We start from the raw sequence: 23,720 nt of genomic DNA, 5'->3' as shown, positions 1-23,720 counted from the left end.
CTATACACCATCATTTTATTCACCATGCACGCTATTGAAATCTATAGAAGACGTCCCAAACAAACAAAATGGCCGCCAAAAAGTAATCTGACGTGTATGTTGGAGCGAATTAGAGCTTGGTTTCCTCCCAAGCAACAAATACTATGTCACTCAGCAGATGAGGAGACAAACTTAGGCACAACTGGATGCTGTGTCACTCGTAATCCACCAGGTAGGGGAGAAGGAGAAGTCAAGCATTATTAGACGCAGTGTCACCTGAGATCCTTGAGGCAGACGAAGCACCCACAAGATGATCAGGTAAACAAGTAATGAGTGCGAAACTGGTACTTGAAAATAAACACGCAGCAACAGTTGCACGTGTAAGGTAGCAGACATTTAGCAATTTTAGTGAAACAATCTCAGCAGCCCAAAAAGCAAGTCTCAGAAGTGCTAAACTAACCATACGCACCTAAAGTCAAATCCAGCATGAAACCTACTGCTTGTTACAATAAGCGTGTTGTTACTTTCATAATAATACAGCATGTTGCCTAGAATACACATTAAAAGCATCAATGAACTCACTGTCAAAAAGGGCAAATCCGCCATTGAGTACAGACAGAAGATGCTTCTTTAAAGATCAATTGCAGCACTGGGCGCCATGAGTTTCATGTGTAGATCGGTTCGTAGAGGAATAAACGAAATCCTTACAATTCCTTGTCCAGGGGTGAAGGCACTTCACGTCTGTCCCATGCACAGACCTCATGTTTAAGTTGTTGCCAGTTATGAAGAGATCCACATAGACATATGTAGAGTAAAAGTATGTTTATTCTTTATCAAGTACCTCCAGCTTACTCCTCCAGTTTCCCAGCTTCAACTCCCTCTCCGTCAAAGGAGCACATTCCATTCCCTGGTTCCAAGTTCTATATCATGTCGAGGATTCCAACAACTCCACAATCACCCTCAACATCAAGTTGGCATTGTGTGCCCACCTAAAGGTCACATGGTCCAGACCATTTTCTAGATCATGACATAGTACTGCCACCCTGGACACAAGTTTTGAATCCAGATCGATGAAAAGACATAGATAATAAAGATAAGAGAAGGTCCTTCTCCGTGAGTCACACATGCCCCGCCTCCCATTTAGGATTGTATGATTATAGGCTCCTGCTAAAATTAGAAAAGTGTCTTTCTGCTCTAAAAATTGTGTGTCAGTGACCAAATTTGCCTTTCGGCAAGGAAATGTCAAAAGCCTTCTAGCATGTAAAATGTTCCAGTCAGAGCAGATTGTTGTGTGAAAAAGGATCTTCATTTCGTGATTTCCGGAAATAGGGCTTCTTTCCTTTCTTCCAGTCGTGCTACTGAATATTGACCCCCAGAATATTGTGTATAAGAATATCAAGAACAGAATATCGCAGGAGAAATTTTTGAAATGTAAGTGCATATAGGGAAGTATAGATTTACTATTCCTAACTCAGAATCCCAGGTAAAGAAAATCTAGACTAATTTACCTAACAATATTGATTTTGATATTTTGTCCTCGATATTCTGGGATGAATATTCAGGGTGCACAGCTTTCCCTCCATCCCCCAAAGAACACAATTAAAATTATGTTGTGCCTATTAGCAGTGAGTATGCCTGAATAAACTGTTGTATTTAGAGATCTCTGTCTGTCCTCTTCAGTGCTGGCACCACAAATTTATGTTTGTTTGTTCTCACATCCGTCCCTTCAGCTTACCCCTGCAGCTCTTCCTTCTCTTGCAACCTCCTCATTATCCATCTTTAGACCCACAAGATATCAGATTATTTCAGAAGAAGGTAGGCAACCATTAGCATTTCTCACCAATGAGGTTACACTGAGCAGAGTAGAATCACTCCTGAAAAATCCTTCTGAACCAGATTGGACACTTTGATTTGTGGTGTTATTCCTATAAGGCAAGTTAAACAACAAATAGAAATTCATTTCTGAGAAATGAAGCTCAAATGGAGCCCATGGATTTACTTTAGGGCAATTAAAGAGGACCGCAACTTGTATGTATTTTGATTGTGTAAAAAACAATTGTATGTATGCTTAAGTTCTTCTTGACTACAATTCTTGGACAGCAAATGAACAATAAACAAAGGGGCTTATTTATGAGATGGTTGCATCACGGTTGCACCACGCCACGTGGTACATGCATGATGCAAACCTCTAAGTCAGATTTTTGAAGCCATGAAAAGCCAATTTGCGTGGCCTGAGTGGCTTGAAAAATCTGGAGTAACAGAACTCAGCACAAATCACTGCATTCCATTACTCTGCACTGGGAAGTTGTGTGGGTGGTCCCACATAACTCTCATGGATTTTGAGCCATCCCCAGATTTATAAGAGCTTGTAAACCTGGGGATGCTCCAAAATCTTACACCTTCTCAGGGGTGGCATAACAAGGAGAAATATCTCAATTTCTCCTCATTTAATATGTGTGCGCTGCATTCTGCAGCACACATCAAAAGAGGATTATGCTTCTGAGGATTGTTTTGGTGGAGGAAGGAACACCTTCCTACGCTAAAACAATGCTGCATAAAACACAGGCACCAGTGCACCATTGTGGGTGCCTGCATTGGCGCTGGGCTGCTAAAGGGGTGCCAGCCAAGGAAAAGGAAAGGAATGCACCATGTTGCCTTAGATACAGTGCATTCCTGCCCTTTCCCTGTCATACAGTGCAGCAAGGTGACCTTCTGATCTGCATTGCATCACAAGCTCATAAATAAGCCCCTCAATTTAGGGAGGCGAGTATGTCTGGCACAAGGATCTACATGCTGAATCATTTAAATACACAAAAGTATTATTTAGACATTTTTAATCTGTTGAAAATGTAATATACATATGCAAAATTAGGCATTCATGCTACTACATGATAATAGTTTTCCTTCATGCTAAATCATTTTAATTCATCTTTTTCAGGTACTTACCCATTTGTGACATCATCAAACTGTACTGTGGGTGGTGTGTGCACTGGTCTTGGTATACCTCCACAGAATATTGGCCAAGTCTACGGTGTAGTAAAGGCTTACACTACTAGAGTTGGCATTGGTGCTTTTCCCACAGAGCAAATAAATGTAAGTCTTTCATGTAACAAGGGTATATAGTGTTCATTAAATATGTTATTACTTGCAACTGTGGTTTTGCTATCAAAAAAACATAAAACATTGTCCTCTAACCTCAGCAGTGTCTCTAGAGTCAAAAGCTTAAGGGATGATGCAGTTTAGCAGATACTGAGGGCCTCATTTATGAGGACCCTTGCGCCATCGGAACGTCACTTGTTGTGACGTTCTGTGGCGCAGGAGCCTGCTCCATATTTATGAGGCAGCTCTAAGCCACTTGTTTTGGCTTAACACTGCCTCATAAATATTGTCCCCTTTAACACAGTTTTCTGCGTTAAAGGGGCGTGCAATGAGTGTTGCTGAGGTCGTTCCCAGCAATATCCATGGTATTTTGACACTGCCCCAGATTTACGAGAAATCGTAAATCTGAGGCATCGCCAAAAACATACGCTTCCTCATGGGAGGTGTATGGGAGGCACAACTAGGAGAAATAGCTTTATTTCTCCTTGTTTTTCCCTTTTTCTATATGTGCTGCATTCTGCAGCACACACAGAAAGAGGAAAACATCTCTGTGATTGTTTTTGTGCAGTAAGGGAAACCTTCCTGCACAAAAACAATCATCCCCTCAACGCAGGTACCCTTGCACCATGGTGCAAAGGTGCCTGTCTTAGTGCAAAGCAGCCTATTGTGTGCCCACACAGGGGAAAAGGACAGGAATGTACCATATCTCATAGATACAGAGCATTCCTGCCATTTTCTTTTGCTGTAGGGCAGCGCACTAGGAAGGACTGCTGTGCTGCCCTACGGCAAAAACACATAAATGAGACCCTGAATGGGTAGAGATGCTTCCAGGCTGATCAAAGTCATTTTAACTAGGTTTTAGTAGGTGCTGTCAGAAAAGGAAAACAACTGGTTCTATGGCACTACACAATTAACACATTCAATAGACAAAAGCACTGGTTCATTCTGTGGCAATTTAGTGTAATTAATATGTCTTTGTAGTAATGTACATTTAAGAAATCTATCTACACCCAAATAGATACCAATTACAGGAGTCTTGCAGTACATGTTTATTGCAAGTATTCATGTCCTTTGGTAATCGTTTTTTAAATTACCCCAAATAATCAAGATCTTCAGCCTCATACCATTAATTTTACTGTACTACATCCCAAAGGCCCTGACCAACAACCACTTGGGTATTCGTAGGCAACTTGTTGCTCCTCAAATCCTTTGTTTCTATGCAAAGGTATGTTTTAATGTGTTAATGATATTTGGGACATTTTTAGACAGACTAAAAGGGGTTTGAATTTGTTAATGTTCTCTTTTCATCAAGAATTATAGGGACTTCTCTCTTAGGACTCTTTTGACTGTAAAACGCTGCCTTCTAGAAGTAGGCTCTGGTAGACGACTTTTACCTGAATCAGAAACGAAACAAAATGTAAGTTGTTTCTGAGTGACCTCAGTTGACAAAAAATAAGCCAGGTGCTAGCAATTTTGTGTGGCCCAAAATCAAAATGGCCACCATGGTTGTGAGAAACCAGGGCTTTTTGCAGTGCCCCCCCCCCCCCCCCCGTTGGCCCTCATTTTGACTACTAGATGCTGGTTTTCTGACTGTGCCCTGGGCTGTGCTAACCAGACCCAGGCCTGTGCTCTCTGTTAACTGTATATGGTAATTAGGTATCATTACAATTGGTACTGACAACCTACATGTAAGTCCCTAGTATATGGTAGGTCATGTAGATTTAGAGGCCCAGCAGATTTAATGTCCTTAAGTGTGCACTGCTGTGTGGCTGGCTGTCATTTTAAAAGTCAGCCCTGCTTTGCAGGCTGCTTTTAAATCAAAATTATACTCAAATGGAATTAAAGGTACTTCCATAGTCTTAAACTGCCTTATTGTTATATATAAGTCACCCCTAACATCTCCCATATGTGCCCCAGAGGTAGGTTGTCTTGTAATTATACAAAGGGACATTATAAAAGATGTGTAGGCCCTGGTGAGGGAAAAACTGCCGATGTAGTTGTTCCCATTGTAGAACATTAGCTCTATCGGCTAACAAGGGAAGGGTTTATTACATTTTATTAAAGTCTTACTATTGACAGGAGTGAGCTAAAAAGATAATCTAAAGTGTCTAAATAATAGTTAGAATAAATCCCACAACTCGCCACGGTTAAATTTACTATAACTATGATCATCTAGGAATTTATAGAACTTGCTTTTCTGTCGTGCCAAAATTCAGCCTTCTAGCAGCCTCTCCTGCTTGGTCAGCCTTTGGCAGGGTGAGCCAAACTGCTTTGATGGAGAGTGAAATGGCCTGCATTGAGACAAATGAGACATCTGGTGGAAGGAGTACTGCTGCAGCCAAGCACAGGACAGGATGGAGGCTTAGTAGCGAAACTGGTCTTTGAAAAGGGAATGACACTTAGGACAGGATCCATGCCCACCTCCATTTCCTGTACCCCCAGTCAGATGGGAGCACCAGTAACTAAATTAGCAGAGGGTCTGGAAGGGGAGTGCTAAGGAAAGCTAGCCACACAAGTAGGTCGGGTTAGCCAGACCTTAAGCTCCAGGAGAGATTTTCTGCATTTTGGATTTTGACAAAGAGTGCTTTCTGGGACAAAAATATGTCACACTTTGGAGGAAGTCACCCCAGAAGCATGGCTAAATGTGAGAGAGCTGCCCATCAACTCAGATCGCTGCCTGAAAGAAACAAGACTGCCCTGCTGGAACCCTGATCTGCACTTAAAGGATTTCCCTCTGAAGGACTGCACCTGCTGCACACTTTGGGCTTAGCAAAATAAGGACTTTCCCTGACTCTAAAAGTATGAGGAGTGAACCCCCTGAATGCAACAGGTTAAAAGAGCTCCACCTGCAACATCTCCACCAAGAAGACAGCATTCAGTGGACTTTTAAGGATTTGGCCAGGTGCACTGTGGGTCTTATAGTCTCAACTTCCCAAGGAGCAACTCAGAGATTCTGGAAACTTGGACTGGTGTTGTGGACCCTTCAAATACCCAAAAGAAGCATCTGGACAAAAAGGACTGCCTGCCGGACCCTTGGACTACACAAGAGAGGACTGCATTCATAAGGACGGACACCTGCTGCACTCACAAGGCTTCACAACAAAAGGACTTTGCCTGTCTTAACCCCTTGCGTGCGGGTTTATTTCTCCCGCTGTGCGGGAGAAATAAACGGCGTTCGGGAACACGACGTCTCCCGGCCGTCGTGCGCACACGCCCACCGTAATGCACGACGGCCGGGAGACGTCGTGCGCACGCAAGGGGTTAAAGAAAAACAAGTGGACTCCCTGGTCCGCAACTAATGGAAGGGCTATCTGCGACAGCAACAATGAGGACAACTCCAGCTGACAAGCTTCACCTGGATTTTACGTGGATTGATCAGCAACATTGTGGGAGTTGTAGTCCCAGACCCCAAGATGCAAACCAGAGTTTCTGAAACCTTGGCTGGTGCTGCGGACAACTTTCCTGCATAAGGAAACACTTCTTGAAGTGTTACAGTGTTACATCGCAGGTGGCCTGAACTCTTGACAGACTCCCGGCCCAGCAAGACCTTTTTTTAACCATTTGAGCTCTATTCGCCTTAAGCACTAGTTTTACTTTTAATCTTTAAAAATTCATCTCAACAGTTCTCTACATTGTGTATTTGTTGTTTTGATGTCACTTAAATCATAAAAATATTTCCTATTTTCATAAATTGGGCTTGAATTTTTATAATGTTGTGTCTTACTTAGTTAATGAATTGGTGTTTTTAAATGCTTTACACACCTGTCTCCTAAGTTAAGCCTGTCTGCTCACAGCCAAGCTACCAAGGGTTGAGCAAGGATTTGTTTATTGAGAACTTGACTTGACCTTATTTGTAATTGTGGTGTTATTACTAGTTGTAGGTACATACCTGCACCTATTAATAAACCACCTTCCAACAATGGTTCTTATGAATTTGGATTAGTTTAGTGTATGCTTCAAAAAATGATGCCCAGTTAACAAAGTAAGAAGAGTTTACTCCATTATTGATAATTAGAATCTTCTTTTTTGTTTGTTAGATTTTCATCCTACAAACTACCTCTTATGTGAATGTCTAGAATCTAGTCATGGCTACCCACGTCCTGGTCAAATTGCAGAGCCCATGGCTGTCATTTAAAATCATGTAGGTGATTTGTAAATATGGTTGTCCTGGAACCTCAAATACAAATGAGTAAAAAAGATTAAATGAAGCACCCTCTAATCGGTATTACTCCAGCCGCTGAAACATTTAGGGAATCCTCTTCCTATCAGAGTGCTGCTGATATTAATAACAAAGAGAGTATACTTATTATCCTTTTATATGAGATCATTGAGGAATGCTTACCTGTAATTCACTTTGAAGATTACAATCTAAAGTCTGGCGGACTGGAATGTGTGTAAAAATATCACCTTTTTTAATCAGGAACTAACTTGGAGACATTTTTTAATTTCTCCAAACATTTCACATTTTACATGAGTGCACTGTTTGTGGAATGTTTTAAAATGTGCCTAAACACAAGATTTTGTACTTGAAGTGTATGCTCCAAGGAAAAATCCTATGTTAAACATCACACAAACCCCCCTGCACCATGGTGCAAAGTGTGTATGTGGTTTTAGGCAGCCTGTTTGTGCACTAGCGCATGGCAATGATCAGCAGGTGGCCACTTTTAATAAATATGTCCCTGCATTGCTTTCTCCTCTTAGTGTACCAACTTTGGTTGCTGCACTGCATTGCGCTAAAAATTTATAAATCTTCCTCTTAGAGTTAGCATGTTGGGTTTTCTAGGGCTGATGTTGAGAATGTGTTATGTAGCCAAGTCACAAGGTAAGAGTGTAGGCTGAGTGTAGACTATATAGTGGGCAAATAGGTAACATACAGTAAGTAGGACAGTAGTGAATAGAGACCTGAGTGACTTCTGAATCTATGTAGTCTTTGATGAGACGCACATGGCAACATCGTTGATCCTGAATGGGAAATGGGATATCATCATAAAGGCAGAGATGACCACTGATCAACTGGACAACACACTGAGAAAGGGGCAGAAGAAATAAGAAGTTCTTAAGCAATAAGAACTTCCTATTTTCCTCTGTCCCATTCTCAGTGTGTAGTCCAATTGATCAGCGGTCTTCTCAATCTTTATGATGATGTCCCATTTCCCATTGAGGACCAATGATTCAATGATTGTTTTGAGGTACTGTTAATTTTTTTCAGTTGTACCTAGATACTCAACTTTCTCCATTTGCTAAGAGTATATAGAGGTCTTAGATGAACATATTGTGGAAGCAGATGAGCTGTCTGTAGAAGGTGTCGAGGGGGAGCGGGCTTAAGATTTAATTTGAAGAATGTTAATTTAATCATAAAGGGAGGGGGGATGAGGATTGGATCCATGTGATGAAGAACGCGTGGTATATGGCCTATTTAAGGGATGCACTTAGGTAGTGGCCGATAGAACTAATATGAAAAGGATAGCCCATCTAACAAATGTTTTTTAGCATGACATTACTATTTCTGTTAATTTTTGAGAAGCTATCCTCTTTGTGATTTAATAAATAAAATAATGTAAACAAAATGATTACTAAATCTAGGCTTTGCATTATGTTCCCAGCTGTACTGAATGTACATTTCTATTTATTATTTATCCAAACTGGTGAATTTGAAGACCACTGAGAGGTTGGTGAAATTCTTGCTTTTTCTCAAGTTTTATTTAGTTTGTAGGGCTCACATTTACCCACACATAATCCATTTGAGGCTGATGACAAAAAAGAATAGCTTTAGGGACTTTGATATAGGCATCAATGAAAATAAATCGTTGTTCACTATGCTTTATTGTATTTTATTGTACCGTAGCAGTTCAGTACATCTTCCCTACCTCATAAATACATCTAAGAGAAAAATGTAAACAACATAAATAATGTGTCAACTTATAAAATACATATTTAAGGCAAACCACAGAAATATTGAATCTGTCATTTTTGTGTGGAAAATACCCCTTTTAGGGGTTATTTGCAACCAGTTAAAACCATATTTGGGCTGTGCATGTTTAAGAATGGACAAATGCTGAATTTGTAAATGAGTTTTTATTTATCTTGTTGCAGGAAATTGGAACACTCTTGCAGAGTCGAGGCCATGAATGGGGAGTAACAACAGGCAGGAAGAGACGGTGTGGTTGGTTAGATCTTGTCATACTGAGATATGCTCATATGGTCAATGGATTTACTGCGTAAGCAACACATTTTTGTCCTAGAAAAATATAAGAAATGTCTCCAACAATCTGCAATCAATAAAACTGTCCAGGGAGATGTGCCACAATATAAGAAATTTTGGTGATAGAGAATCTCTATCATAATAAATCTGTGAAAAATAAGGCATATCTCTTATTTAAATCTTGGTACCATCATGCCCTTTTGGGAGAGTACAAGTCTTGAGAAAGTTGGAACTTTAAGAACACATTTTTAGATGTATTTTCTTGGAATTTTCATGGGAATTTATAAATCGTACATGTACTACCAAGTGCCAAGTAGGGCAAAAGATCTATGCAGTTATTTTATGTTTGGAAGATTTTATTGAAAATAAAACAGGTATAATTAATTATAATTATGTCATAAAAATAAAACAAAATGTAAAATTAAAAAGCAAACATTTGTAGAAAACACAGGAAAGGGCAGAGGTAAGGAGAAATGTATTGGTCTTCAATACTAAGATATATAGAGAGTGAAGGTAAAATAGTTTTAAAAATTGTAAAATTAAAACATTTTATCATTGATGAATGCCTATAATACAATTACAAGATAATCCACCTCAAATGTAACTAGAAGTGAAGGATGGTATAGTACCTCTTGGTACCAATAAAATAACTCACAAAAGCATACATCAAGGGGTTTGCTGAGCTCTTCATCGTTTAATTCTCACTTTAGATAAAGATTTATAATTGTAGCAGAGAACAGGCCTATATAGCATGTTCGTCTTTAGAAATGTGTTTACTGATGTTGCCTTGCACCTGCCAAACTTGTGATTATGACATATACTATTTTACTGATATGCGAAAGATAATTTCCCAGAATCTTCTGAGTTTGCCTTTAATTGATCAATAACAAGAGCAAATAACAAAAAAAACTACATTTATCTTTTATTGCTTTGTAGGACATGTTTCTCTAGTTACCCAAGACAATGCTTTGTAATGGCATAGGGAGATCAGTACTCAAAACACTGTTAAGTTTTTACACACACTTTAATTCATAGCACTCTGAAATCAAATTCACATTAGAGTTTTGAAGAGCATAGCCAACACTGGCTACTAAAATAATTGTTCTTCCTGTGCAGAAAAACTGGCATGTAAAAACACAGTCATGGTAAAAAGTCAGCATAGTCCTAGCAGGAATTAATGTATTATATACCTTCAACCAAAGTCTACTCCAAATTTATATAGCATAAGAGACATTCAAGATCCCCTAAATGCTACATCAACAGTACTTTTATTCCTTTACTCATCCAAAAATCCTTTTTATTGGATAGTAGAGCATACATACACGATCAGATCTCAATTCTTTGGACATCTAACATAGGAAAAGAGAGAAATAATGGAGGAGTGAAAGAAAGATAATTTAAGTAAGAATGATAATGTAGGTAAGAGACCCTTTCCACCAATGCCTTCTAATTATTGAATACTGCAACCCCAGTGCCTTCTAATTCTTGGCTCATGCAACCCAATCCCTGTTATCATTATTAACTTGTTTTCAAGTGAACAGATGACCATGCTCTATTTTCATCAAAAAATATTTTCCATCTGAACCACTGATATCATTAATTACCTCCATGTTGTAGAACTAGGTTTAATCATGCTTTCCCCGAAAGGTTTGACTTTTACAAACAGAACGTACTCTCTTACACAGGCAGCCAGGCTTCTGTCACATTTGCTGTGGTTGCACAGCCTACACTGATTGCCACGTCAACAGATATTTTCCCCCTTAAAAGATTCCTACTTTGGTGCAAAAATGCTCTGTCATGGATGAAGATAGCCTCCTAAAGTTAGTTTCCATCTCCAGACATCATTATTATACTAATTCATCTGCTGGAGTTATTTCAAGATTGTTAGTGGTTGGATTCATTTGATGCCTACCACCTAGATCAATTTGAAAAGTTTAACAAATTGAATGTGAATTATTTCTTCAGGACCTTCTTGTCTGGGGGACTATCCTGGAGGATTATTGGGTAGCCCTATTGTATTAACTACCTTCTACTCCTGGCTCAGATTTCATCTACAGACACAATAGGCTCTTGCAATTATTATTGTATGCTATTCTTCCCCTGTCAATAATGCTTCACATAATAGATCACTGACAAATTTACTCAAGGGTGTCTCTTGCTGTATTCCCCTTGGAACCCCGGAAATTCAGATGTTCACTTTGTAGGCAGGTTCTCTAATACCTCCGTTCTAAACCTATAACCTTTTAAATGTCCTTTTCAACCAGAAGGTTCTGATTTTGGGCCTGATTTTTTTTTATTCATTTCTACTTAAACACCTCTAGCTGTACAACATACCTGGATATGTTAACCTCACAACCATCTATTTTTTATAAATAGTTTCCATTTCAGTAGCTTGTGCCACTGTTGCTTCCTGTAAAGCTCTCATTATAGTTTCTATCAATACTGTATTGATTATGTATCTAGACTTTTAGAAGCTATGTGCATTCTCAAGCAATATTGATCTGCATTTAAACCTTGACCTGACTTTGCACTGAGCCAAAAGTAATAACGTTGTCATGCATTTATTACCACTCTCTGTGAGCCGGCAAAGGGCCGTGTATCAGCCAATTGAGCAATGTATCAATTGGCAATGAGGGGCCACACCATTTCCTCCAATTTTCGCTGCCCTGTCCTTGGCCCCCGTTGTCCTTACCACGAGACGGCTGCCTCGCATCTCCTGCTTTATGGCCGGGGAGTGTCTCCAGTAGCTCCCAGCTGCATCGCCCGTGGCTCATTACTTGTCAGCTGATTGCTGCTGCTACTTGGCATGCTGACACAGGCCTTTATCCTGCCTTGCTACCTGGGGAGCTGGGTCTGTTTCTTCGGCCGGCGGTCCTACAATGGCGTTGCCATTTTGCTGACCTCTGGGATCATGATGAGCGTGTTGCTCTGCTGTTTTTCTGAGCTGCAGGTGTCTCCTGCATGGGAAACCCGTGTTCTAGCTGACACTGCATGCTGCCCAGAAGTGAGGGCGTCTCTGGCCTGGACCTCTTCTTGTGTCCCCTTATGACTAGGACTCTTTACAACGAATGCGCTTTTCACATATTCCATTACAACGTTGTAACGACCGCGTTGTTTCAATGCAAACCATTACATCACAAGTTATTTCAACAACTTGCTGTAGGGGGCGCGGTGGATTTAGGAATAGTATTATTAACTATTCCTACTTCTGTTTGTGCAACAGCAGGGAAGGTGTTGGATTGTAAATCCAACAAGAGCGCGCCCCCTACAGCAAGTCGTTGAAATGACTTGCCATAAAATGGTACGCGTGGGAACAACGCAATCGTTGTAGTGATCGGTTTCAGGGCATCACTCTTCACCACCCCGAGTAGGACGAGTATGCTCAGACGTGGATCCATTGCTCTCCATGCCACTGGAGTCAAGCTATCCTGGCTGATGAGGGCTGAAAGCCCGACACCGGTCCTAGGATGCTTGTTTCCAGTCCAGGGAGGACCTGGCCTGGCAGTTCGGGCTTGACTGTTCGCATTGGGCGCAGAGTCAAGACTGATTTGCATTTGGCTGGGTCCAAACTGGAATGGCATGGTAAGCAAAACAACAATGGATTTAGGCCCATATCTTTGTAATGGGCTGAACGTATGACATTGTTCTGCATTCTGTCCATCAATTGTTCTTTTTGCATTTGTCGCCCTGACCTAGACACTCATTGCATCTGTACCCACCCTTGAGTTGGTTGTGGTGGATGGCCCTCTGTCTTCACAGGAGGCGAGATGGAAGATGGAAACGTACTTTGTTGCGGAGTCTTTTGAGAATGTTAGAAGGTGTATCATGCGCCTATATTTGGGGGGTGCCACTATTCACAAACTGTGGAAGTCAGTGGTGGAAGCTGACCCACCTTTCACTTACAATACTTTGAAACAGGCACTAACAGTTTACTTCCAGCCGCTTGCAAATTCTGATTATGAAAGGTTCCTGTTACGACAAGCAGCAGCCCAAAGAATTTGTCGACACTTTGTGTTCACCTGAAAGATCTGGCCAGCACATGAACACTACCAGACGTTGATGTTGAGATCAGGGCCCAGTCATACAGGGCTGTCTCTCTGCCAAGCTAAGGGAGAACATCCTCCAGGTCCCGGTATTGTCCATGGCCAATATGCTCATGATTGGGCAATCTAAAGAATTCTAGTGCGTGCCGTTCACATGGAGGCAGCTTTACAACAACAGGTAAAAACTGAGCCTGCCAACGCGGTAGCAGCACTGGGTGCCAAAATGAAGTAAGCTTACTCCAAGCCAGGTGCAGCTCCCAAGCTGTGTCACTGGTGCAGTGGGCCATATCCATATCAGGGAACCTGCCCTGCACGAGGGAAAAGATGCTTGGCATGCAATAAACTCAATTACTTTGCACTAAACTCAATTACTTTGCTAAGGTATGCCGCTCCTCCGCATCTCAGAAAGGTACTAAAACACAAGTCGGTGAATGTCATGGAGACCCTAAGGCTCCCAGATGATGAAGAGGACATGGATGATGATGACTTGGATGGCACGGAGCATGTCATACATGCTATGCAACCCATAGGGTACCATAGGAGATGTATTCCAAAATGCACAGTTCTCTTCAAGGGCCATCAAATCCTGGCCCTCATTGACAAAGGCATCTCAAATAACATATTGGTGTGGTCTGTTCTAAGGACTCTCCCACAACAACCCGTTCTGCACCCCACCTCAACCCAGGTTTTGCCTTTGGCTCATTAATCCCCCTCCCACTAATGGATGTCTTCACAACTGAGATCACTCATGAGGACCACTCAACACGTGCCAAAGTATACGTTACCTAACGAGACTCTGGAATGCTGCTGAGCTGTCGTATGGCAGAGCGTCTCCATTTAGTTCCTTTTGCATTGAGGTTGCATTTGTGAGTGTGGACAAAATCACACAGTTGTTTGAGGGCATTAGATATCTGAGAGATTTTTGATGCACCATAACATAGATGATATGATTCAACCACTCTGTGAGGCATCATCCATGGCATTCTATCTCCGTCCAATGGTGGAGGGTGAACTCCGGAAACTGGAACAGGTGGACATTATCGAAAGATTGGAAGACTCGACCCCTTGGGTGTCTCCGATACTTTTGGTTCCGAAACCCTAGCAGCCTGAAGAGGTCCAGATTTGCATGGACATGCCCTTACTCAACATGGCCATCCGGCGTGAAAGGCATCTGATGCCCACGGTCGAGGATATTGTGGCAGAAGTAAGTGGTTCGAGATGGTTCTCCAAAATGGGCCTCCGAGCTGGGTATCATCAGCTGCTGCTTGCTCCAGATTCCAGAGCTATTACAACGTTTTCCACCCATGTGGGTGTGAGGAGATACAAGCACCTCAGTTTCGGGGTGTCCAGTGCAGCTGAAGTGTTTCAGGACACAATCAGAGAGGAGTTGGCATTAATGTCAGCAATAACATTCTTGTGCACACTCCCACGCTTGAAGAGCAGCTCAATAGACTGAGAGCAAAATGCAAACGACTGTTGGACAGTGGTCTCACTCTCCATAGAGAGAAATGTGCTCTCGCCCAGAAGGAAATATCTTTCTTTGGATAATGTTTTTCTGAGAATGGAGTTATGACAGATCCAGCTAAAGTACAGGACATTCGATCTGCCCTTGTCGTGTAGTTCCTACCAATCTGTAGGACCTGCGCATTGTTCGGACATCATAAACTAAGGGCTAGGTGTCAAGACTGATTTGAGACACCCCGCAGGATCTGTTGACCTATAGATCTCACAGTGCCACCCTAAGCCCCCCTAACCTAACAGGGAGTAAATGGTTTCTAGCAACCACTGAACATGACAACCCTGTCCCCTCAGGGACCGTGGAAACAAGACAGAACCTTTCGCTCAGTCACTCATGCTCACTTGTTCTCAGAGAAATATACAGAGAATGCACAGTGGGACATTTTCAATAATATTTATTGAACCAATGTTATTCTTGTATAAAATATGTGTGCTGCAATGATTAGGAGACAGAAGCAGATAAACGTGATTACAAGCACCAAAAGCGTAAATAGTAGGTAGAGATCTACCATGGTGCTGAAACAATGTATATATGCAGGCATATACAACAAGGCAGTAATCAGGCGTACTCCTACGATGCAGATACTACTCTAAGTGTATTCAGATTGTATGTAGGTGTAAAGCCAAGAATCCCCCCACGGGACGATCCAACCCCATTACTTGATGGGATGGAGTGAAGGACCCCGCCTTGGTCATGAACTGGACACCCCTCATGAGATGTCAGATCGCTGCGTGGTGATTTCTCAGCATGCAAGGACCCTCTGTCTCAGCAGAAGTACCTCCTCTACTAATCTATTAGATGCTCACCTTTTATAATGGAAAGTAGCCTTACGATGTACGCATAGATTAGTGATGTTGATATGTAGATAGCCCTGTCACCCCGTAGATGAAAATAGTGAAGATATTTGTACATGGTGAGGAACAAGACCTTGTCTATGTTGTTCTGGGCATTGTGATATTGTTGTGCAAAGTTTAGTTTCAGAGAAACTTATCCAACATTGTTGTGCGTGCAAATGTATGCAAAAGTGCACAGCTTGGAAATGTTATTCATGAGCACAATGTAAGAAATAAATTGCTTCGCTACTTGGGCCTAACCCGGAAATATAACATCCTGGCTCCCACATGTGTCACAGACGTACATCGTTTTCTGAGGATGATCACATATTGTGGCTGATTAATTAAGAACTTGATCTCCCTCACAGCTTCGCTTCGAGAACTGATGAAAGCATACACCTTCTGTGGCTCTCCCCAAGAAGAAGCTTTTCAAGCAACCAAGCAAACACTTTCTTAACCCACTACTCTGGCCTACTTTGATCCTCCTCATGACTCTGAATTCTCATTGAATGCCAGCCCCACTGGGCTCGGGCAGTCCTGTCCTAAAAACAAGACAATAGCAAATGGGCTCCTGTAGCATATGCCAGTCGTGCTTTGACAGATACAAAGCAGAGGCACTCTCAGGTTGAGAAGAAAGCAGTTGTTATTATTTATTGGGGTGTTGCCACTTTCACATACAACTCGGTGTTCACCAAGTTCATAGTCCACACGGACCACAAACCACTGATCCCTCTGTTAAGTAGTTCATCCTCAGAACCACCACCAACAATTGAGAAGTGCATTCTCCAGCTGCAGGAGTACCGCTTCTCTGTAGTAGACTGGCCTGGGACTCAGAATCTCGCCGACTATCTATCCAGGCATGCGAGACCAACCACAGTCAATGAAGAGTTAGATGCTGATGAAGTGGAGGAGTATGTGAAGCTGGTGGTTGAGACATTGAGGTCTTTGCCCATTACTCTGGGGGAGATTGTTGAGGCTACCAACCTGGATGAATGTCTCCAGTTGGCAATTTTGGCTGTGGCATCAGGAAACTGGAACACACTCACTCACAATTCGTCCGAACGAACTTTGGAGGCATGGCAGACCCTTCTGTTGCTGCAAAATGTCCGTCATGATGTAGCAGCTGCTGGCCTGGCAGAGCCGCCTGCACCTGTTATCACAGAGGCCATTCCTCAGTTTCCCTGGCACCAAGCGAGTGCTGATTTTGGAAGCCTACCTGATGGTCGGCACATGCTGGTGATAATGACATTTCAAAATATCCCGAGGTTGAAATTCTTGAGTCCAATACTGCTGGCCAGACTATACCGCAACTAGAAAAGGTCATGGCTACTCACGGTTTGCTGAATGAACTCTGGAAAGACAACAGACCTCCATTTTCCAGTCAGGAGTTTGCTGACTATATGACCTTCAGGGGTATTCATCACTGGAGAATCACTCCCCGATGGCTGCAGGCAAATGGTGAATGTTCATGCGAACTTTGAACAAAGGCATGAGTATTATGCTGGCTAATGACCAGTATAATGAACGTGCTCTGTATGTTTTCCTATGAGAATATCAGCTCACTCTGCATGCCACGACCAGGGTGAGCCCCAGCAATCTATGTATGAACAGGATGGTGGGCGACACAATTCCTCATGTTTTGGAGCAGTCGACAATCCGAGATGAGGTGGCAGAGGCCTTACACCAACACAAAATACAGAACCACAAAACATCAAGAAGGAGAAGAGCCAGGCAGAGGCATCTCCAGCTTGGTGATTTAGTACTCGTCAGGAATCGGCATCCAGGGAGCAAGTTCCACTTGCCATTTGAGATCGACCCCTGGAAATTCAGTGCTGTTATCAGCGGCGGCTCCTCCACTATGGTGGAGTAGCGTCTGCCTGCAGAGGCAAAAGGAAAATAAAATGCCAATGCGCAAAACAATCCCACTCTGCCCAATCTCGACACTGCTCTCATGGGTATGACCATCAGGCTGACATATAATGTAAAAATACATTATATGACAAGCAGGGCACATGAGAGGGGCTGAAGAGGCAGTGGCAACAGAGAGAAATACGGATTGATAGGAGTACTAAATGAGAGAAACACTATATTTTAGAAAATAACCATTTTTAGTGCCTTCAAAACAAATGAGAGAGAGTGTGTGTGTGATTTTGTCAGTGTGTGTATGCAAAAATCGCAGGTGAAATCCAACAGACACCTCACCATACCCGACTGAAAGCACCTGTGCCCAATTATTCATCTGAATATTCATTTTTACTGGGGTTCAACACCTTGCACGCCTATTTCTGGTGACCACTCCCGTCTATGCCTACACAGTTCTATTTTCTTCTACGTTCCCGCTATTATTGGTTACCTTATGCCATATATCCGACCTCCTTCACCCTAAACAGTGCCCCTAATTGAACACACACTCCAAGCTCTCCACCGTCTGTGAGCTAATTTATAGCTTGAAACTTCCTGTACCTACTGGTGGTCAACAGAGGGAGCTCTAACCTTGTTTTTAAGGAATTTTGCGCACTGAATAATTCCACTTCATTTCTAGAAGCAGGTGTTTTTCCACACAGTAATACCAAGAAATGTACATTACGGGTTGTACGGAGTGTTTCTGAGAAATGCCTCTCCACACAATTATATGTTTTATCGTGTGAGGCATAGGACCCGCCTTTCCGTGTCAGATTCGGGACCTCCTTCTCCAGTCACAAGCCGGTGGGACATAAAGACAGAACAGAAAAAAGGCCAGAAATTAACACAAACATGCAGTAAACATCCAGATATTTCTGGAGGCGGTACTTTCTGTTCAGGGCCGAGAGAGTTCATTCCATTGATCCATACATAGTCGCAGCTTCTACGAGGCTAGTAGTTCATCTGCTGCTCTTTGGTTCCTCCAGCTCCACTCAGACATCCATACAGGGACTGCAGCCAAGCACTTCGTGCGGTAACGTTGCTCACTCCCTGCACCTTCCTTCCACACCAGCAAGGCCCATGTGCTGCGTCCTTGCCGCTTTCAGTCACTGCTTGTGCCCTGGGCGGTCCAACACTCGCCTGCCAGCAGCCAGCAAATCCACTGGCAAGGAACAGGAGAGGTAATTTCTGAGTTGCCGTTGCCCTTTCCTGCAATGTAGGAACTCTTGCCCACTCACCGCAAACACCCAGCATGATTTACCGCAGATTTATGTTGTACTTCCATGTGGACTAGTTAGCTTTTCTCATTCTATGAGATTCCTGAGGTAGGAAATCTCTCTCTTTTCTCAGCAGCCAGTTGGCTCTGCAGTGGGTCTCTCAGGCAGCTCGCTTCCTCCTGAAAAGCCTCCGAAAAGAATCGTCTCACTTCATCCAAAGAGCTGAAGACTGAGGGGCATATGTACAAGTCACTATCGCCACGGGAACGTCACTTTTTGTAACTAACCTGTGGAGATAGGGGCCTTGCCTTATGTACAAGGTAGCGTTAAGCCACTTAACGTGGCTTAATGCTGCCTTGTACATAAGGCCCCCTTTCACGCTCTGTTTAGCGTGAAAGGGGCGTGCAGTGGGTGTTGTGGTGGGCGTTCCACCGCCACACCCATTGTATTTGACACTGCCCCATATGTACAAGGGTGGCGTTCATAGGAGGCAGCGCCACAATTAAGACCAGGAAAACCCTGGTCTTAAGGTGGCAAAACGAGGAGAAATGCATTATTTCTCCTCGTTTTTGCTTTTTACATGTGTGCTGCCTTGTGCAGCACACATGGAAAAAGCAAAATGCCATGGTTTGTTTATGTACAGAAAGGTGCCCCTTCCTGTACATAAACAAACCTTTTTAAAAATGCCATTTTGTAACTTTCATGTGTGCAGCATGAAGTAGCGCACATGAAAGTTACAAAATGGCATTTTAGGATTGTTTATGTGCAGGAAGGGACACCTCCCCTGCACACAGACACCCTTGCACTCTGTTGCAAGGGTGCCTGCGTTGATGCTAATTTGTGAAACTTAGCGCCATCGCAGGGGGAAACGCAAGGCTACACCACATTCTTGTAAAGACGGTGCAGCCTTGCGTTTCCGAAGTGGCAGAGTGTGTCGTTAAGCCCAGGAGGCTAATGAAATGCTCCGCCACTTCGTCGTACATATGCCCCTGAGTAAATAATAGACGATTTTTATGGGATTTATTTAAACTACTCATACTGTGCAGCCTTGCCCTATGTCCAGAGGATGTTACTACCTTAACTGGTGAGTTTACCATCATTTTAGGTTTTTAATCGTACCTCGTTACCCAGTATTGATTCCCACATCAACCTCAAATAAACCTTCGCTAAAGTTTTTTAAATTATTTTTTATTGAAAGGCAACACCGTAGTGCCAATGGACACAGGCAACAATGGATGTCAGGGTTCTCCAAACAGGAATTTACATTAGAGGTCCCAGACACTGATGAATCCAATTTCCCAGGTAATTAGCCTCACTGCCTCCAGGAGCTAATAACCCTAAATATCCCTAGACACTCCTGACAATGTCTACCTAAAATATGAAGCATCATTATTTGCTCCAGGTGTTAATGAACATCAGTGAGCTGCACTAAAGTACTTCAACAGGCCTAGGTACAGTAAAGGGCATTAATGGCCCCATATAGTAATTAGGCCCAAAGCTCTAGTCTGTTAGAAGTCCTTGAATGGAAGGGGCATGACTTCCCCTGGAGAGGTTCTTTAAAAAAAAGTAAAGCAATTGCTCTGTCAGTCTTCGGTTCCTCGAAGAGTATTAAAAGTGAAAATAAAAATGGCAAAATACTTTTTGAAGAAAAATGTAGGTGACTGTGATCATAGTGAGTGATAGAAAAAATAAAGAACTCACCTTTTTATTAAACTTGTAGGCCTAGTTTTAGTAAGGCTTTGTGCCATTGCAGCATCACATAAGTGAAACAAAGCAAAGCATTGGTATATACTTTACAGTGCGAAAGGTATTTTGTGCTAGAAAGGTATAGTTTTCACAGCACAAAAATTGAATTGAGGTACTTTACGTTTTTTACGACAAGGAGGCTTTACCGGGGTGGGTCACTGCTGACACCCATAGGTTTTGTCGCAAAGCCCAATCTACTAAAATAGCAAGATTAGTCTTTACTTTGAAAACTAAATACCTCTTGAAGCAGACGTTAATAGAGGCCAATATTTCATTTGTCAAAAACAACCCACACATTCCACCTGTGCTGAACTGCTCAGTGCACATCCAAATTGTGGGTTCTTTCAGTGTTTGCCTAGGCATAGAAATTTGTACTGGAAGGATATGCTCCCTTGCAACAGGTCCACATATACATGAGGGGTATCGTGTCTATCAGGAAAAGTGTGGGTATATTGGATTTTAGGGCCTTTACCATTTACTTGACGTTTATGTCAATGTAAAAGGAAGCAACTGTGATTTGTTTAATCATACTTCAACATTTTCCAGGGATTCTGGGTAATAGGAAGAGACTACTTTGCAGAAAATGAGACAAGATGTGTTTGATTGTCACATCATCTCACTGAACTCTTTAGTCCAAAACCATGGTTTTCTATCTGATCTGTCACATTCATTGAAACCGCTGAAGCAGGAGATGCAGCTGATCTTTCATTGCTCTAATTCTTATTTCTGCTTTCTCTAGTCATTTGTTGTATCTAGTTATTTCTGCTCTAACAATTTTCATTTCTAAGATTCATTTGTCCTCATTACCTATTGCTTTTGGTTGCTGTTAATATCTTATCAGTGCCCACAATTACAGCATTAGTGGCATTTTAATTTGGTATCCATCTGCATAAAAGCTTCCGTTTTTCTATTTTTACTGATTTTTACAGAAAAATACAGACAGAAAACAATGTGTTTCCTGTCTGTATTTATTATTAAAAGCGGAAAAATACTGACAATGGTGCATCTTTATGATAGGATTTCCATGCTGTCTTTTATCAATTCCAGGCAACGATTGAGCTCATAGACATCATGGAGAGTTAAAAAAAAATAGGATGAGATTTCCTTAAATAGATGCATATATCAACATATATTTATAATATTAAAGCTAATATGTACCTGTGAGTGTAGTGTTTTGTCATAAGTGGCTTTTTAATTTGCTAAAATGCATGCACGTCTGAGAGTTAAATAAACGTTTAAAAATAACCCATTTTACGGCTCCAATTATACTCAAAACACAAAATAAATATGGTTGAAGACCAGTAAGATGGCCAGAAAATAAATATGGATAAATACAGACGGAAATGTTAAAAAAAATATATATATTATAAAGCCAGGAGCCCTAATCTTAATTTATAAAAACATTGTTTTTTAATTACTACCATGATCATATGGCTTCCAGACGTGTACGCTGATATCTGGCTTGTCTGGCTAATATCTGTTCAAATCATTTTCTGCATATGTTGTCACAGGTTTTTCTCTTGTCTTAGGCATCATGCTTTGTTTCCTGTACACTGGGTTGCCAGGTCTGTAGTGCATTGACATGTAGAATGATGCAGGGCATTGTATTTGATATTATTGACAAAGGGCTGACTTTTATTATTTTTGGATCATATACGAAGGTGGCTGCACAGTGTGGTATAAATGAAAGATGTCACACACCGGAGCTGATCTTTGCATGAAGCCCAGAAGGTGATATAGGAACTTACCAAGCATATCAAATTACCTCTCCCTACATTTCATTAGATCACAACCATGTCCTCACAAGCCACCTTCCACTCAACAGGGCAATAAAGACCATGAGATTCATTTTGCAACCCTGGACCAAAACCTGCTTAATACGAAACTGTCCAAGACAAAAACCTCTACAACACTAACATCCCATATTGCTTATCAGTTGGAAGCATTTCTCCTGAAAGTACATTCAAGGGGGAAATTCAAACTAAGTAACATCCTATACGCAAAAAAGAAGTGATCCATCAGAAGGTGACAGAAGGTTAGGGAGAAACTGGCAGACACTACCTATTTCTTATAATTCTCAATCAAACCATAAGCAAATCCATAAACGATGCTCGGAAATATCAACAAGTGATGCTAAAATACTAAAAACGCTGCTCTTTGGCTTTTGATCTGTGTGCATCTTCCTTTCCGAAGTAAGCGCCGGGACACTCTTTGAGTAGCCGTGCACTGTATGAATTAAATATAACATAACATAAAATACAGAACACGATCAACAGTAGAATCTTCATCTAGACTCTGCCCGGGGGAAATAGAACTTTCAAGCTTCTGGACCCAGAAAAGGGAAACCGTCCAGGACAACCTGAACTTCACCACTTTCTAGTTTTTCTCACAGGGTTCCAAAAACAGATGATGTACATAATGCCCAATGTTATCCAGCTGTTTGATACACATCCGCTCCCCTTCAAACAGATGACATTAGAAGCAACCACGTGTGTCACAGTTACCACCAAGAGCTTAGCAAATGCCAAGACCCATAACTTACTTTAGTGGTTGTAAAATTCACCTAATTTGCTCATGTCCCCTCGTCACCCTAACCAATGGAATTCCTAAGGTGGGATTAATGACTCCTGCTCCAAACCTAGCACCCATTAACACACACTTTCTGAAGAAGATTGGCCTAGATTTCGATGGCCTTCACAAATGTATGCTGATCTGCATTGTACAGTGCATGAAGCCCTCAACCATAAGAGGTTACTCCCTCTTACCAGTTCAGACACCAGAAGAAATGCTTGACTTTCTACTCTGTCCACCTGATGTGCGAATTACACAAGTACTGGCTTACTATCGCTGTGGGGACTGTGGTGCCCCATGTGAGAAGTTGGCCTGGTATATGCTGTCCACTAGTTATAGTGGGCACCTTGAACCAGTCCAAACAACCCCTTATTGATGATAGGTTAAAGACAACCTTATTTGAAAGCTATCCTAGTGGTAGCTATGGAGAGCAGCCTTCAGACTTTGTCTTGGAGGAATGTAAAGCAGCTTGTTTTACCAGTCTATAATCTCTTGAATGACCAATTGAAAGGAGAACCACACCAGGTATATATATAAAATATATGTATTTATTACTAAACACACCCTGCTAGTCTCTTTATGAGGCTAGAGGTCAAAGAACATATGATA

The 23,720-nt window shown here is 41.9% G+C and overlaps 1 protein-coding gene across 1 annotated transcript in view; it reads left to right on the top strand.

The window, feature by feature from the left end:
• ADSS1 (adenylosuccinate synthase 1) overlaps window positions 1–23,720 on the top strand; it is a 334,095-nt gene that overhangs the window by 263,484 nt on the left and 46,891 nt on the right. The window contains exons 9-10 of the mRNA XM_085626248.1: window positions 2,918–3,072; window positions 9,172–9,296. Coding sequence (XP_085482374.1) covers window positions 2,918–3,072; window positions 9,172–9,296 — 280 coding nt within the window. The remainder of the gene's footprint in view (window positions 1–2,917; window positions 3,073–9,171; window positions 9,297–23,720) is intronic.

This window comes from Triturus cristatus, chromosome 9 (genome assembly GCF_964204655.1).
Source record: "Triturus cristatus chromosome 9, aTriCri1.1, whole genome shotgun sequence".
Classification (NCBI taxonomy): Eukaryota; Metazoa; Chordata; class Amphibia; order Caudata; family Salamandridae; genus Triturus; species Triturus cristatus.
Note: the sequence above shows the minus strand (reverse complement) of the source record. Positions and strands in the feature narration are given on the sequence as shown.